We start from the raw sequence: 18049 nt of genomic DNA, 5'->3' as shown, positions 1-18049 counted from the left end.
AGAACCCGAGCGCAAAATCAATGCCACCACCTCTACCGCTGTACTGGTATGATGCGACAAGTGGTGCAGCTAGGGACATGTAAAACGGATTTTCAGTATTTTATCCTTCTAACAATTTACAGTGTTATTAGTAACAGAGGCAAAAAAATACGTTCACAACACAGGATGTCAAAATGACAGCAACCTCAAATGGGGAACACAAGATATTGTTAAATCCATTTAGATTTTTACAATTCAAATATACTGGTAACATAGACAGGAACCTTCACAGGTTCATTTTAACGCAGCTGAAGCCCTTTCTCAGTGCGCACAGACAGACCTCACGTTTCTCTTCTATGGATGAATTAAGCGTGCTGCAAGGCAGCCGGGCTGGCCAGTGAGCTGGACTCCCAGCCTAGCAAAGCCAGACAATGACCCTGCCACCAAGAAACCAAACCCACCCCGTTACTAAAAGCACTTGGACGGCAAAAAGCGAAGAGGCATTACCTTTTTGACATCCTTATGAATGTACTTGGCTGTCTGCTTGGCAAGCTCGGTTTTACCTGTTCCAAAGACAGGAAGAAAAGACTCGTGTTAAACCACGTTTGTCCACTGTCTGTCTGTCCGTCAGCTGTGCTAACACCAGGGCTAGCACCTCCTGTAACCGATACACATATTTTTTTCTGCAAAATGCACTCATGGGAAGAGGGTATCACTGTCAGATCCCTGGGATAATACCCTGATGAGAGCCCTGGGCAGGACACAGCCAGGCAGCAGTTAAGGGGTTGATTAGGAGAGCAGTATCACAGCGCCAGCTGCTTCATTTTTAGTAGTTGATTCTTACATGATGGGCAGACAGATCTTTATTTTTTTCCACAAAAAGGTGTGGTTAGATCAGGCTTTTGCTACACTTACTATCACTATTCTCGGTTTCATAAGCAATGTCTTTTACTCTCTAGATAAAGAATTTCAGGGAAATGGGATATTCTTTCCTTCTTTGATTTATATAAGGCAACTGTCATAAAATTCTAGGATTAGGAACAATCAGTAATGGAGCAAATCCACACTGACACGGATGAATACACACACCAGCTCACAAAAGGCCAGATCCTGTCCTCCCAACCCATCCATTCAGGGAAAAACTTCATTAAACAGGCAGGCACTACTCCGTGTCGGAAACATCCCCCACTCTGCCAGCAAACCCCTCTTCCCTGCTGCCACCCACTGGCACGTAATTGCTGAGTTTATTGGGTTTATCAGGTGGAGGATTTGGCTATTTCGGTTCCTGGGATTATGAGCAAAGGTGAGGTGCAGCCTTTCACAGCCACGGAGGATGCTCTGTGGGTTTACAACAGTACCTCGCGTACCGTCTGAAGCCCATGTGCTATCTGCACTCCACATATATCCATTTTAGATTTAACTGCACACTGAAAAATAAACACTCTGACATGTTAGGGCAGAGAGCAGGCACATAGACATGCTATAAACAACTACACCAAATAAAAAAATTGTGTCTTAAAAACCAAACTAGCTAAAAAAAGTCCAGTATTACTGGAGTATTACACATCTGCCCCAGTCCCACCCTGACACAGCTGTATTTTGGTGACGATAGATTGGGTGGGTCAGATCTGCAGGATCACTTAACCAGATCACCACAAAAGGGCTGCAAAAATAGGAATTCATCACTGTGCTCGGAAGCCTGCTCTGGCAGGTGAAATCTCTGCCAAAATTTAGCATCTTACTTCAGTTCAAGCTTTGTTGGCTTCGTATGTTGCTATATTGTAGATCCCAATGTGTAAGCATATAGGTATATATGTGTACTTATACATATTGTATGTACATATATACAAATGGATCTTTAAAGTGCTTAACTGCTGTGGGAATCTACTGAAATGTGAAGACATATTAGATATGAATTTGCACATATTTGGACTTTCAGGCTGCTGTTACTTCAAGCCCTATTTAAAATATCCATTTGAGACAATAAAATTCTCAGCTGTTTTGCTTTCTTATTTCAATATTCATTTTTATGGCAGTAAAAGAAAGAAAAAAAACCCCACGGAAATACATGGGAGTTGAAGAGCTGACAATTTACATTACTGAGCCTTCAGACCTGCTATAAGCTGGGCAATGAAGTCTCAAAAACATTTCTTACTGTTTTTATACAGCTTTATAGCAAGTCATTTAGAGTTAATACTTGGCCTGCCACTGCTCTTAGGCAGGAGCCTGGTCAGGCAGCAATCCTTGTGTGTGTCCCGTTGCCTTAACCCCTCCAGCACCGGCATCTTCCCAAGGACCACGGGAGTCAGTGGATGCAGGAGAAGCACTGAGGTTGGCTGTTTCAAATGTCACAGTTCGGTTACTTTAAAGCTGCTTTTTTTTTTTTCCCTCCCTAAAAGTCATTTTGTCCATTTCATGAACTGATCAGCTGTCATGTTGCATTTTATTGTGCTTGAGGACAAATATTATCAGTGTCAATAAAATCCTGTCATTACAAAGCAATCCTTGCCCTTAGGAGCAAGATGAGCAGAGATTCAGTTTGCAAGCAGCAAATTTCTACTATTACCCCACCCATGGAGGCATTCCTGCTGGAAAGCACAGGGCTGTTAAAATAACACTTTTATTGTGAAAACCGCCCCTTCTTGAGACTTGGAGGGCAGACAGTCCCCTGGGATCATTCAGTGTGAGGCTGCTCGTGCCCCAGCGTGGGATGTGGCTGTGTGTGCTGGAGTCTGGCGTGGTTGCCCTGTGGGACGATGGACTGGGTAACCAGTTGGAAGGACGACAGCATCTTTAGCTGGTATTTTATGCAGAGCCTGCGAAAAGTGCTGCGGGCCTGTGCTGAGCCTGAGGAGCCACCCTGCCGCAGCCCCCTCTCCCAGCCCAGCTGCGACATGGGGCTCTCCGTCCCTCTCACTGCAACCCAGACATTACCTATTCCAGATGATCCCAAGAAAAGAAAGACCAGTGGGTGCTCCTCATCATACCAGCCATTTTCTTTCCTCCGAATAGCTGCATTTAAAGACAATGAAAACAAAAAAGGGGGGGGGAAAGGCATATAAATCAATGACACAAAAGCAAGTATAATTATCACTAAGTATACACTATGTTTTACTGCTCTCTACCCACTCAAAGTCCTCACTACCATTAGTGCTATCTAATTTGATTAGCCAGCCAAGGCCCCAGAGACACCTAATCAGGTTAGCATGGATTTGGAAAGCTGCCCAGAGCAGATTTCGGATAAAGTTTTCCAGGATGTGCACTCAGCGTTGCCAGGGAGACGGCGAGGAGGGGGGACAGGGATGGATGGATGGAGCAACGGGGCTGGCGAGGGGAGGATGCGAGAGGCACGCCGCGTTGCCAGCTCGCAAGTGCGACCTTTCTGCAAAAAAGCGGGTTTGAAGAGGTTTATGCATTCTTTCTCACATGCGAATGGAAAGAGGGAGGTGACTGACGGTCACAAAAGCTCTGAACTGGTGCAAGTCTAGAAGGACTGGGAAAGGAGAGCCGGCTATCTCTGTGCCTCACTGGACAGCAATATCCTAGGGCATCCTGGTTAAGATACCAATGGAAAATTTTACAAAAGGCAAGAAGGGTTTGGAAACTGCAACACCCTATTACCTCCCAAACTCCTAGTCCTAACAGCACGCCCCTTCTTCAGGACAGACACTGGTCTGCCTTGCAGAGCCGATGATGCCTCCTACCCTCCATGGGTCTCCACAGCCACCCAAGGTGTGATTCAGTCCCTCAGCCCCACTGAACAGCCTCAGACTCTGTGAGCATGTTTACCAAACCAGTAACATCACTGCACTAGGCTTATCTGGAAGATAAGTAACAGCTTTTGAGGCCAAGAGGATCAAACATCGTCACCTACAGGCTGGATCTCGCCTGTGGAGCACAAAAGCAACTGCCCTGGTTCAGACCAAGGGTCCATTGCTGCTTGGCCTTTTGGCTAAGTAAATAATTCTTAGCATTTTAATATTAGATAGTCTTTGGTTGGACTGGACTTGATATCTGGTGGTTGGTTGACACCGGGAGATGGACTAGGTGTTTCCTCCATCTGCTGCTGGCATCAGCTCGGTGCAGTGATGCTCCCTGCAGTGGCATCAGAAGCAGCAGCTGCAGGAGGAGGCTCAGGGACGAGTAAGTCCCATCAGTGGGACTTTCCTCCCTATATTGTGCTGACCCCCACCTATCTTCAGCTCTGGGGATCTCCTGTGCCTGCCGTGATGTGTATCCTCCACGAGTGTCACTTCCAAGTACCCATCCAGCCTCCCCTGGAGTCCAAGCAAGTGTCACAAACCTTTGAGCAAAGCCCGTGCTGAGCACAGCCTATGGAAAACAGACTCCCAGGGTATTTGTACCCTGAAAGACTCTGAAGTGACCACTAGTAAATGTGAAATACCAGTGCAGGAGCGTAGGGTGGCTTCAGTTCAGGCAGTGACTAAAGGGGACAGGGAGAGGAGGAGGTATTTTGTGGGTTCTGTTCTGAATTTTCATCTGCAGGGGCTTCAGATCTCACCCAGATCTTGTAAGGGATGAACCAAGCTCTTAATTCAGGAGGTTCATAAGGATATATGCCAATGGGACGCAGGGACGTGTAAGGAAAGCACTACTGAGATTTGCCTCCCAGCTTGCCTTAAACAGGCTCTTCGCCATGAGACCAGAACAAGTGCTCACGGGGGACGGTAGTGCAGTTATCCTCATGCCCGGACTGCTGACTCTGCCCCTGAACCAAACCTGAGCCCCAGGAAACCAAAACCATCCGAGCTTGCTCTGCTCCACCAGCCCTCTGGGTGCACCACGATCTGCTGCTTCCCACCGAGCACCAGGGACGGACTCGGACTGAGCTGGAGCCAGGAAGGGACCACGGGACACGAAATGCTCCAGACCATAGCTTGGACACAATTTAGCAGCTGGCTCTAGCAAAACGACGTGGTGCAAGGCTCCAGAGCAGAGCACAGAGCTCACCAGATCATGGTTTGTGCCCTGGGAGTTAATCACAGAGGCACTGCAATATACTGAATTTCCAGCTCCTAGTTCAGAGGGAGAGAGAAAGACTCACATCTCAGTCTTCCTGATTTATCTGCATTATTTAAACAGAGCCTGTATTACAGCTCTTAAAAAGAATTATGCTTGCCATATGAATTGGTGCACATTTTAAAGTGTTTTGTGGTATTTTGTAAGAAGCGACATAAACCCAAACTGTACGGTGTTACAAATGATGGGGAGGCTGCGTTGAACAAGGTACCTGCAAGCATGCTTTTCGAACGGCGCACGGCAGCTGCCAGACGTCAGCGAGACTAAAGATGTGGCATGGTTTTTTTTGATAGAAGTAGGGCATGAAACGGGCAAGATGCCCAAGAATGATAACCTACGTTATTTTTAAGGTAGCAGAGGAAAATAGCAGCATCAGAGGTAGAATGAAGAAGAGGGAAACCACTCAGAGATCCACAGCTCGACTGCACTTTTAAAATAAAGTTCTTTAAACGCTGCTGCACAAGTGGCACTGCAGAGCTCTGTGTTTGCTGCCTTTCAGTGTCATCCACAGCAAACACAAGAATAAAACCGCATCTCTCTTTGTGACTGCCATCCTCAACACCGCATCTCCTCTCTTTCTGACTGCTTGGGACCGAGACTCTGTCCTTGTCCCTCAGACCTGGGCTCGCAGCTGCCCCTGTCTCCCGTGAACGGGGCACCAGCCGGCACTGTGGGGAGCTGTGGATTTGTTTTCTCCCTGGAGCTGGCAGGAGAGCATGACAGTAACCTTTAAAATTGGGGAATTCTGAAATTCAACCTCAAAAAGTCAGTCTACAAAACCCTCTGCTTGATGGGGTATGGGAAAATAAAGGATCTCTGAGAAAAGGCATCCTAGCCGTGGCACGCAAAGAGGTCTTCCTGCAGGAACAGGGAGAGTAAACTGACATGGGAAATATTTAATAAATATTTCCATTTTGCATGTAAAAAGATTTGCATGTAAATATATTTAACAAATATTTCCATTTTGCATGTAAAAAGCAGCTGAATATCATAGCCTACAGAAAGACAGTGAAATGCTGCCTCTGCCAGCAGGAGACATGGTGGGGAGATGTTACATAGCAGCAGCTCAAGAGAAATATTCCAGCAGCTGGATTGTACCAAGGAGTCTCACATGAATTTGCCACAAAGCTCTTGGAGTTGCTCCTGTTGCTGAGAAGACCTGCATGCAGCCGAGCTCCTCTGAGCCCACGTCTGTATTTGAGGAGACCCAGATAGGTCTGGTGAGGATTAGGACAACAAGTGCAGAGCCTCAAGTGAGCCTGAAAACTGCAAGAAAAAATCAATCTACTGAGGTTAACAATGAGAGGTTTGAGGATTGACTTGACCACAGTCATTAAGTATCTCCACAAGAAAGCAGAGAACTCGCTCATCTAGCAGACAAAATTAACATGCTCCAGGGGCTGGAGCTAGACGAATTCAAACTAGAAAAAAGGCAGAACATTTTTTAATAATGAGGGTGATTAACCATTGCAGCAAATTAGAAAGAGAAGTGCGACTGAATCCCTAATCCCTGCAGAGTCTGCAGGGAAAGACAGAGAGTCTTCCTGAAAGGTGGTGGTCTTTCCGTCTGAAGGTAAATGTTTGCATCACTGTGCTACGCAGGTGGTCAGCCCAGACAGCTGAAAAAGCCCAATTTAACCTTAAAGTCCAGGGCACATCACCCAGTGAAACTGGACTGAGTGCAGGGATCGTGAAATTGGTGGGAACTCGAGCCCCAGCGCCATGAGGACTTGCTGGTTTATGCCTGGACGCAATTGAGATGCATTACCCAGTGCCTTAGCCACGCTAATAAGTTCTGACTCCTGTCAAGGCTTCATTAGCTCGGGCGTAGAGCCAGGCTGCAGGACTGGTCTGCGTCCGGCTCCGTCTCACCCTGCCCGGGTGTCTCTGCTCGGCCCCACGGACCAGCTCGGGCTGCAGCCGGCAATGCGACTCTGTTCTCTCGGAAATCACGGCCAAAGCCCAGTGGGCATCCAGTCCTGCCCTCCAGCTGCTCGCGGGCCACGTCACCCCCACAAAACAGCCACTGCAGGAGGAGGAAGAGGAGGAAACGGTTGTGCTGTTGACACGGAGGTGCAGAGGAGGGTCTGGGTGAGCCCAAGGCGTGCTGCAGCCGTCCCAGCCCCTGCACGCCTCTGAGTGCATCCCACCACGTGCCCTTCCCGGTGCTGCACGTGCTCCTTCCCTGCCCTTTATTGCAGCAAACGTGAGGTCAAACAGCCGGGGTGGATATATTTTATAAAAATTGATGGGGAATAACATGACCGCCGACAATTTCTGCAGCTATCTCAGCTAAGATAATCAAGGTAATAAACTTTTGCTTCAGGGCACGGAGTGACCACTTGCAGGGGTCAGCACGTTCAATGGTCCGAAGGCAGCGAGGTTAAGTGCAGTCTTTTTTCACTCCCCTCTGCAGCACGATACCAGACTTTATGGGTAAATGCTCGTCTCACTCATAGCAACTCCAGGGATATAAAGCACCCCATAAAAAACTACCATAAAGTTAGTGCTTGTGATTCAGTGTGAGATTATCATTAGTTACTGGATTAGTTAGATCAACAGAGTGATGAGGTGTAAAACCTTTTCTACAAGCAGCCTTAAAATGATGAGGTATTCTAGCACACAGCCTAGCCTCAGTCCTCTTGAGGTTTGGAAAACCTGAAAAATTCTGGATGTCACCAGAGAGTGACCATCGCACCCCCAGGTATTGCAGCCACGGCTGCAGGAGGGTCTCCAGGTTGGCCACTGCACAGTTCATCTTCAGCAGGAGGAACAAAGATGCCATCCTAGGACAGAGCAGGACACCAGCGCCAGTTTGAAGGATGAAAACCTCAGCTAGAAAAGCCCACAGGAGCACTCCTCTCCTTGGGATTTGTACCCACAAAGCAGGTGCCAGCCACATTGACTGCTCTTCGTTGATAGCCACACAAGAAATCCATGCTATGCCTCTCAGAAAGCTGTCCCCTTCCTCCTGTAACTTCAGGGATGGCAGAAATAAATAAATAAAAGGAGGTAGGTCACACTACTTTGCTGAAATTTCATTAAGACATTCAGACCCAATGTCCAAGCAAAGAGGCTGATGATGACGCCTGGGCCTTCTTCTTTGGAGCCATTTCCAGCGTTGCTGCAGTGCTCTCACTTTATTTTGTACATCTGTAACAGCGTAACTGTAGCGCTGTGTCTCTGAGAGGCCCTTCAGCTTGCTATTGAACTGATAAATTCACTGTATTACTTTACACAAATCAATACCCTAGCAGTTATCAGGGGTTGATGTGACCAAAATTGGTTTCAGCCAATTTGTGAGTGTAATAAATGTCCATTTATCAAATCAATTCATTCAGCGGTGCTTCTCAGACCGCCCGGGCTCAGGGTACCACGGGGTGATGTCTCCAGGTCCATACCCACCGTGGGATCACTCTCCTCTGTCCAGGCTCTGCATCTACAGTCCAGGGTCTACCGCATCCCCGAAGAACTGCTCATCCAGCCCCACTGTCAGTGGCTCCGGGATGTGGAAGAAGACAAACCTCAAACTAGACCAAAGCTGTTTCCTTGCAAAGTCTGACCTGACTTGCAGGCAACAAGTGCTACACACACTGAAATATAGAACTTGTAAGGATCCTATCTTGTCCAAAATAAAACCAATTTCCTTTGGACCAGAGCAGGATGATATTCCTGCTTACCCATTCTCCTTCAGCTTTGAAACGCCAACTGATTTCAACATCATAACTGCTCAGCATGTTCGAAATTTGTAATTTTACAATTAAAAAGCAGAATTTCTGCACTACCCTTTATTCAAAACCTCTACACTAAAAAATACACAACACTTTTCCTTCCTCCCTTCTTATTCAACTTCAGGAAGAGTTGTAACAGATTAGTTCAATCCAAAAAGTTCAGGAAATCAGCACTGGGAAGTGGTGTTTTTGAGCCCCCCACCCCTAAGTGACCACTGCCTGGCAAACGCTATGTATCTTTATAAAAGATGTATTCTTTCTCTGGCATGATATTTAGGATATGAGATCACAAAACAAAAAAAATTATATAGTTTCAAAAAATGCCCTCCTTTGGTTTATAACCTCAGACAGGAGATGCTTTCTTTCTGTTGATCCCCAAGAAGCATGCACTGCTTCACCCTGGTGCCTCTGCACCTTCAAGTGAAAAGCCAAATAAGACCTAACCAGATTCAGAGTATAATCATTTATGAAAGTGCCCTGGAAACACAATCATAAGCCTTTTAGCTCTTCATTTGCATGAACCAGTTGTAGCATCCAGGCTGTCATTAGTGCCTGGGATCACAGGAATGACCTGCCTGTTTCTTTCTGACACATTATGAGATGGAATATTTAATTTGGATTTTGTTAAAATGAATCAAACATTTACACCCGCAGAGGGGAAAGCATCATTCAGCCATGGCCAAGCTGCCTCCCACCATTGCCGTCCCCAGTCAGGGCACTGGGAGGAATCCTGCACTCTCGGAGATGCCCTGTTATGATCGGTTAACCATCATCCACCTTCTCACGGTCCTGCCATTGTTTGTCCTGCTTCATGTAGCAGAAAAGAGAGCAGCAGGGCTCACATATATCCCGTGGAAATGACAGAGAAGGGTTTCCTCCCTCTGCGGTAAAGATGTCAAGCTGTTGGTGCTGCGACTGCGGCAAGCTCCATGCAAGCATCCCGGCAGTTGGAGCCCCTGTGCATCCCCACCACCCCGGACCTGCGTGGCAAACACCAGAGCACACATTCCCTTTGTATTCTCAGCTGAGCCCCTCTGGAGACTGTTTGGATCATGCACCGAGTGACGGATTAAATCAGATTATTCAATTAAGGCAGCAGTTATAAATTAAACATATCAGCTAGGCTCGGTAAATCTCGAGACGTGGTGTGCGGCAAGTCTCCTAGCCAACAAACTGCATCGGCGAGTGCAAAACAGGAGGCACGTGGAGTCCACGAAGTGGCAGCAAAACCAGCTGGGAATAAAATAAATAACAAAAATAGACGGGAAGTGCTTGAAAGAAAAAGTCATGTCTCTAAATTCACTCTTCCTGAAAGAAAACAACAAAAATGGGGCAGAAGGGAAGAGGGGGAGGAGGGGACGGAGACTCTCCTGCTACCTTTTGGTCTGATATCCCGAGGCTGCAGGGGTATCAAGCACATTCCCTATAATTCAATAAGAGAAACCTCCATAAAGGCAGCCACTTTAATGTGCAGAAACACCACCTGTGTCAGAAACAGGCACTACCCATTAATCAAAGCTTCCCAATTAGCCCGTACTGCTGCCCCCAGGCGCAGCCACTCTCCAAACACAGAGGGTGTCTGTTGTGTTTGCAGGGGGAGAGCTGGCTCTTTCCAGGGCTTCCAGATCACGCAGGACTCGTCTTTGTTAACTAGACTGCTATGGTTTTTGTATTTATGACAGCACGTTGCTCGCAGTTCTGCCCTGACCTCAGCCTGGTCTTACCTCGCTGTCCCATTTTCAGGCACTGAACTAGGATGCACGGATGGTTCAAGGAATTATTAACAGGATCCAGAGGCTTTCAGGCTTTAGACTGGCAAATTGAACCCAGCCCAGCTTGCTGGAGCCTTGATTTCCTTACAGTCTTTTAGTGTCCAGCATGAAAAAAACTGCTCCTGAGTTTTGAGTGGCTGCCCCAAGCTTGTGACACCAAGGAAAAACCACCTCGCACAAACAACCGGGACCCCTCTTTTCTTTTCCCTGCAGGTGCTCTGGTCGGGGCTGTGTGCTCCATCACGTGCAATGGATGGAGTCTGGCTGGTGCCTCCAGCGAGAGACAAAGCGTAGTGCTCCCTGGGAGGGTAGCGGGTGGCTCGGAGCTGGTGGAGCTTCAGCTCCAGGCTCTCTGCAGGGTCAGGCTGATGCCCCAGGCTCACGCTTTGCAGGGATGCTGCTGCTGGAGCAGTGGTGGTATAAGCAAAGCAAGGTTTACAGTGACAGATAATAGCATTTACTAGGCTAACTGATACAGTCAGAAATCATCCCCCTCTGCTCCACAGATGCCCAGCACCCTTTCATCTCAAAGTGCCTAATTGATTAACGAAGTTATGCTCAGAGCAACTGTCTGCACTCATCTGAAATTCATGGTTTCTGTTTGGGCCAGTGTGCCTAAAAGCTGGTCTGTTTTTTCCCCCAACTCCAGCCACTGGTCTGATGAAAACCGTAACCTTTTCCTCCAACCCTCGCTGCACACTTGTATGGTTCCACCACAGCCACAAGAGGCCAAACTCCTCATTTATTCCCTGCATTTATTTAACTTTTTTTTTAAGCAGTGAAAAGTTAGAATTTGAAGTGCAGGAGAAACACCTCCAGAAAAAGGCACCAGCACCCTCATTTGAGCAGGGCTTTCAGCAGACCCAGACGAGGCAACACTAGCTAAGGGCTTGCACTGTTTGCAATGGATTCACAGACACGTGTGACCACGTGTTTTACCAAATCTATAGCACAGACAACTAACACGGCTTGCAAGACAGAAAACAACAGAAGCAGACTTGTAAAGGCAACGTGCTTTAAAGTTGAGTCTCTTAAGGAGGTGCCTCGTGCGTCATTCCTCTCTCAGCAGTGTATATAGCAAGAGAAGATGGTGTCCCCTTGTATCTGTAAGGGCTCGCGGATACAGCAGGGAAAGCCACAGGGAAATGCTGCTGCAAAAGGTTTTGCTTTAATGTTATCTTTGGTATTTACTGGCAACACCTCCAGAAAGGTAGGGATGGAAAGGGCTCAGGAGGCAAATAACCCTTCCATCAGCTATCATCCATCCCATCCTCCCCAAAGCCTGGGTATCTTACGACTAACCACAACCAAACACACTCTGAGAGCTCAGGATCACAACCCCCACTGATCAAAGTGGGGCCAGGCTCTGCACTCCAACTGGAATCAGTCTGTTATGAGGCAAGAAGAGCTTTGTGCCATAAACTGCAGCTGCTTTGGCTGAGCAACCGTTTCCTCAGCAGCAAATGCTTCGTTTGACACAAGAACTAGAGGGCACCAGGCGAAACTATCAGGAGGCAGATTTAAAATGAATAAAAGGGTCTATTTTTTCCCTAGCTATGCAACTGTCTGCCAAAGGACGCTGCAGAGGCTGGATGTTTACAAGAGATCCAAGGGAAACTTGGACAAATTCATGGAAGAAAACTCTCTTGAGGGCTGCTACACACAAAATTGTAACTTCTGGTTCAGGGTACTCCTGGCTTGCAAATCGATGGACATTGGGGGAGTAGAGTAAGGAAATACCACTCTGTATTTGTCTTGCTAAAGCTCTCCGTGCTCTGGTAACAGTGACAGGACACTGGCCTTTGATCTGACGTAGCACATATGGCCCAGAAAGTGTGGCTGAAGTATGTGCTTGTATTTTATGTGGAATGAAGCCCCAAATCTGTAACGGATACAGGAAAATTCCCCAAAGCAGCCCGTGTGTGAGGGGCTTCTGTACATAAAGCTGTACAAAACTGCTCGCAAATTATTAGTGAGTGATATTCGTAAGACAAATGATCTTGTAAAAAGATAGCTCAATGTTCAAGTGTCATCATGTTCAGCCACTGTGTTTAGCTGACAACTGCCTGCGTGCTCAAAGGTGTGAGGTGGGCATGTCGGTGACCAGCTTTGACCTTTGAGACACTAGGCTTAATCTGGGGAGAAAGCATCCCAAATGAAAGGGCTTTTAGGCACCTCACTCCAGTGCCTGGGAAGAAAGCATCCAATGGTCCTCTCTGCTGCTGCACCTGAAACGGCCCCTCTTGTGATAAAGAGCAAGCGTTCTCTCTCACAGCCAAGAAATACCTGCTGGACCTCACGGTGAGTCCCCGACCAACCTTGGTGACCTGCTCAGAGGCAGCCTCAGATCAGGGCTTGAGGGAATGGCTTGCTTTCCCTGCAGAGCAGAAGATGTGGGAGGGCAGAGCGGGCGGTGGGCGAGAGGTCCTACCTGCTCCCACCGTTGCTATTGCACTCTCCTGACCGATGATGTGCTCTTTTAGCCGTTGCTCCAGTGGAAACCTCCGGCGTTCCTCCACCTCCCTCCTGCGCTGCTCCTCCTGGAACTGTGGGAGGGAAGAAAACGTTGGGACCAGAGGCTTTTTGGAGCAACAACATAAGCATCTGGTAGGTACATAGAGTTTCCCCCTCCCCAGGACTGCAAAGCCCTGCACGGGTATCTCTCTGACATCCAGACAGAGCACTGCTCCCTGGCACTGGGAAGTAGCCAGGGCAGATGCAGCTTGGTCTGGAAGCACCAGCTCAAGCAAGATGAAATTTCTGGATCTGCTGGGGATGGAGGCTGGGGTGCATGGGAATGGAGAGAAGTGGGTGAGCTGCCACACCATGGGCAGCACTCAGGAACCGGCTTTGCAGCTGATGGGAAAACCAGACACTGCACTGCTTCTGTAACAGTGACACAGAGGGAACACTGACACTGCTCAAATTTCCTAATGAACCCTTAACCTGTTATGAGCTTGCTTATTTTGAAAAACAAAGCCTTGACTATTCTACCTATATTTGTTTTCTCACCCTTTACACATCTCCTGTTCAAAGACTCCAACAACATCCCGTAGGGATGGAAGAGCATCACTGTGTCCTGTTGTGTACACTGGGGAAGTCGGACACCATTGCTTTGCAGACAAACCCACAGCAGCACACAGGACGGCACTGGAAAATGCTCTTTACTCTGAACATTTGCCTTCTTCCACCTCCAGCTCACAAGGAAGCAGGGCCTTTGAGAGCCAGTGACTTACGCATTGCTTCCACCCAGATCATTTTCTGGAGCTGAAGGCTGAGATAGCACACAGAGTAGTTTACAGAGACGTCCGACACAAGCACATCTCCGAGATGATTGGGGACGGGATGCAGGCAGAGTGGGAGCAGGTCTTATGGGGCGGTGAACTTCTAGAGGAAAGAGGACAAATCTAGCCCCTGCTCATCTTTAGAAAATGCTGCAAAACTTCCTGCTGAGCACCTTTCCCCACACAAGCAGAGGTTGGCCATCTCACCAGTGAAACACTGCTCTGGAAACAACCATCCCACAACGCCAGACTTAGCTAAGGACAGAACATAAAGAGCCCACAGGGTTTGCGAGTGAGTAACTTAACACACATAACTGGCCCCATCATTTAACCCACCTTCCTGAAGGGGAAACACCTCTAACAAAACCAGAAAGCAGTCGCAGAAGCTGCAGCAGGATCCTGCTGCCAGAGCCAGAGCGGATAAAACCCCCCAGGCCAAGTTGCCAGTGTTTCCTGGGCCAGTAGTGGCTCTGACAGAAGTTAAAAAAAAATAAATAGCAAACAATCCAATTTTGGCTGGTGCTATCAGTCTCGTGTGTAACGGAGAGATGCCATCAGCCCTGATGCCTCATGTGGAGCAATAACTTCCCTGCGGATCCCAGCGGAACAGCACTGCGGGACAGACACCGGCATGTCTGCGGTGATCTCCCCCAGGCTCCGTGTACACCACAAGGCTCAAAGCACTGCTCTTGCCATATATCTGTGTCTTTCTATATATCTTGACAAATCTTTTCTTCCTCCCTCCTCTTCTGCCTTTCTTAAGGTACAGAGAATGTGATCTGTGTTGTCAGGATACTGAACGATTCGCATGGATTTATAGAGAAGCAGGAAGACGCGCACGAAGAGCAGGAGGGGATGCCCTTCTTCTGCAACACCCTTTCCCTCCCTCCTTGGAAAACCAACGTTATAGAAGTCCTTGGGTAGGAAGACAGTCCCTTTCATGGGTAAAAAACTGCACCAGTTACAGTGCTTTTTCCAAGCTGTCCCACTATGGTTTTCTGCTCAGGCTCTGTTCTGGAAAGACCTGCCCTCCCATGTGCCATCACCTCGGCAGAGCTGCAGTACCACCAGGCATCTCGCAGTCAGGTCACGCTGCCAGCCCGGAGCATCCTGAGCAGCAGCCACAACCCACACTGAGCAGGGTTCACCAGGACGAGAAAAGTCCACCGAGAAAAACATATTTTAGATCAGTCTGGGATACAACCTGCAACAAAAAGCCCCTTGGGTTTTACACGAGACATAAGCTTGCACTCCTTTCTCCTCCATTCCCCCCCCACCTCCTACAGAGGTATGCACCCAGCTTCTCCCACCTTCTCCCTGCTATCTTGACACCAGGGGCAGCTGGAGCACCACATCTGACCCAGGTCTCGCTCTTGCCAGACATTTCTGCTGGACATTTTGACCTCGTCTGCATCTGACTTCAGTCCTCAGTGTTGGTGGTGAGGAAACCAGCAGCTGGAGAAAGCAATGCCCGTTCCAGGTTTGCACTGTGAAACAGTGTCAGTGGGGACCGTGTCCTCACCCTCTGACAACTGATCTTCAGTTCTGCTGATTAGACTTCTACGGCACATCACTGGCACTTAAGCGGATTACAGCGGTGTTATGTGCTCTGAAAGAAATGCAAGGAGCGGTACCCTGCTCTTGCATTGAAGGCAACTGAACTCCTGCGCTCACCTGGGCTAAGAGGTTCTCCTGATGCAATGCCAAAAGCACAAGAGATGTTCATTTTTAATAAGATATTCACTCTGTCTGTGCTTTGGCAGACCTCACTTTGAGATAATAACAGCTGGCTGCCTGTCACCAAGATGGGTACGGCAATTGTGTTCACTGGCTTTCGTTATTCTTTACCCAGCATGGCATCCCTCCCAAGCATGACTGCATTTACGGGAAAATATTCAGAGGAAAGAGGTTCAAAAGCACAGCACCAGCAGAAGCAAACCTTTGCAGAAAACCTACAGATGTGGAGGGGGCAGTGTCTTTCACCTTACAGGGGTAAGAGTTTAAAAAATTAAAGGAAAGCAAGATGATAAACCTCTGGTCATCTGCAGAACATGTCGGGGACGTGAACTAAGCTATGACAGCCTTTGGAGATCTGGACAGTAATTCTTCCGCGGGAAGGGCAAACACCATCTTGAAGTAATTCTTGTGGGTTTACAGAAAGCATAAAATCAGCTTTCACTGCAAGGCTGCTCTGCCCCTGACAGTACATTTAAGATTGTGTGCGGCTTAATGAACAGACACTTTGCAAACAACCAAAAGAGAAATTTTTCTCATAAAATATGCTTAAACCAACAACCCGAGGATGTTCTGGATGGAAAAAGCAAGCCACAGCTGGATGTTTGTTTTCTTTAAAAGGTCCATCAAAGGCAATTCGGTATGATGAAGGGGACACAAGCTCCAGTTCAGGAGGTCCTCACACCACTGCTTGCCAGAAGGGAGCCCAGAGAAAGGGCAACTGTGTGCTCATCCTGGCTGAAACATTCCTTAAAAATCCGTTAGCAGCCACTGATGGGACACAGGAGAGACCACTGGATGGATCTGACTGGGCCCAGTACACCAGGGGAAAGAGGACTTGAATGGCAAAGAAAGACTTGGAAGAGCTGAAATCAGTCCCGGGGCTGCTTTCCTTCCAGTTACACACAGAAGACACTAGTTTCGAGGGCTACTCCCTTCCTTTCTGCCCTAGATACATGACAGCTTATTTAAATTTCACTGGACTGTTTAGCAATGTGAACTAGCTCAAGAGTCCTAAACACCAGGCAAGTGTGGTCTAGCATAGCGAAAGCACACATAGAATTCTTTTTTTTTTTTTAAAGAATAAAGGAAATCAAAATAAATTAAAAATACATATGAAAACTCCTTGTTATTCTGTCACAAGGATATGTAAATAAAATCTATGGGATGTGCCTATCCAGTAATAGTTCTGCCAATTCATTCTCTAGCAGTGATTAAAATGAGCAATAAATTCTCAAAGACTCTCAGTGGAATGCAGATACTGGGGTGGATGCAACCCCTGGAGCACCATATCCCCCCCAGCTGAATATTCATCACGAGCTGGCTTGACTGCCTTACGTTTTATATACAAGTACAATCATTTTCATCAGGAACATCTCTATAGATATATTTCCTTTCTCTCCTCCATCTATTAGTTAAGCATAAAAACCAATGCAGCTTTTCAAACTGTTAGGGGCAGATTTCCTTGCCAATGCTGGACTCCAGAGACCATTTACCCGGCAGATAATTCCCCCCACCTCCTTCTCGTAAAGATTTCAAGTATTTTATTCTCAACTTTTCTTCCTTAAAACTTGCTTGGAGAGCTGTCCAAGCGACCAAGCGGTGCTTCTGGCTAACACAAGAAGCTGTCAGCTCTGCAGAGAAGCGCCACGGTCAGGGTTTCCTTTGCCGTGATGGAGCATGGAGAGCCCAAGAGGAAAGATCCCTGTCTCCCTGCTTAGGACAGACGTTTAGCATTCAGGGAACATGGTTCTGAACTCCTGCTTGAGCAAGGATTTTCCTAGGTGAGTGCAGGCAGTACAGCAGTTTTGACTGCCTGGCACATTTAACTCATAGTAATGTCCACTAAATGTAGTAATTGACACAGTTTTAATTACTTCCTCTTCCACTTGTGGGCAAGTTCTTAACTTCTGGTTTTCCAAAACACAAGTTCTAATTCCAAACCTGTAGACTAACCTCTGAGGAGCACAACATCAGAGGATAAGTCTGCAACCACGAGCAAACCTGGCCTCCTCGTGCCTCAGTTTCTGCTTTTGCAGTCTGGTGGCATTGGTACCCCCACTTCATCGGGCAGCGGGGGGAGTTTCACACCCCTGCTGACCTAAGATTCTTGGAGCCACGATGCTCAAGAGGCGTTGCTCATGGCTGCTGTGGTGGCCTCTCATACCAATTGATAATTAGTTGCTTCTACTCGAATAAGGCCTCATATCCAGGAATTTTAAATCCTTGACATCAGGCTGCACACCTCTGTCCATCTACTTACTCCTGGGATTTTTATTGGAACTACTATGGCAAATGTGGTTCTTTTCCCTCTTTAAAATACCTTATAACAGCAACTCACGAACAGTACACGGTGTGCTCCAGCCCACTCAAGGAGACAGTGAGGCTGAAGGGATGAGATGGCCATTTCACAACCAGACAGCAGAAATGGGGGTCTTTTGCCTTAGACTGGTGCTCATGAATGCATGGATACCAGGCCCACAACTGGACTCTGGGTTCTCAGACCTGG

The 18049-nt window shown here is 47.7% G+C and overlaps 1 protein-coding gene across 2 annotated transcripts in view; it reads right to left on the bottom strand.

The window, feature by feature from the left end:
* The window catches only part of CLPB (caseinolytic mitochondrial matrix peptidase chaperone subunit B), an 86648-nt gene that overhangs the window by 14886 nt on the left and 53713 nt on the right, over nucleotides 1–18049 (bottom strand). For both annotated transcript variants that reach the window (XM_041118441.1, XM_030042793.2), the window contains 3 exons: nucleotides 12954–13068; nucleotides 2914–2991; nucleotides 487–542 (listed from right to left, as the gene is read on the bottom strand). In XM_041118441.1, the coding sequence (XP_040974375.1) occupies nucleotides 487–542; nucleotides 2914–2991; nucleotides 12954–13068 (249 nt within the window). The remainder of the gene's footprint in view (nucleotides 1–486; nucleotides 543–2913; nucleotides 2992–12953; nucleotides 13069–18049) is intronic.

This window comes from Aquila chrysaetos, chromosome 19 (assembly GCF_900496995.4).
Source record: "Aquila chrysaetos chrysaetos chromosome 19, bAquChr1.4, whole genome shotgun sequence".
Lineage (NCBI taxonomy): Eukaryota > Metazoa > Chordata > Aves > Accipitriformes > Accipitridae > Aquila > Aquila chrysaetos.
This window is presented reverse-complemented; position numbering and strand designations above follow the sequence as displayed.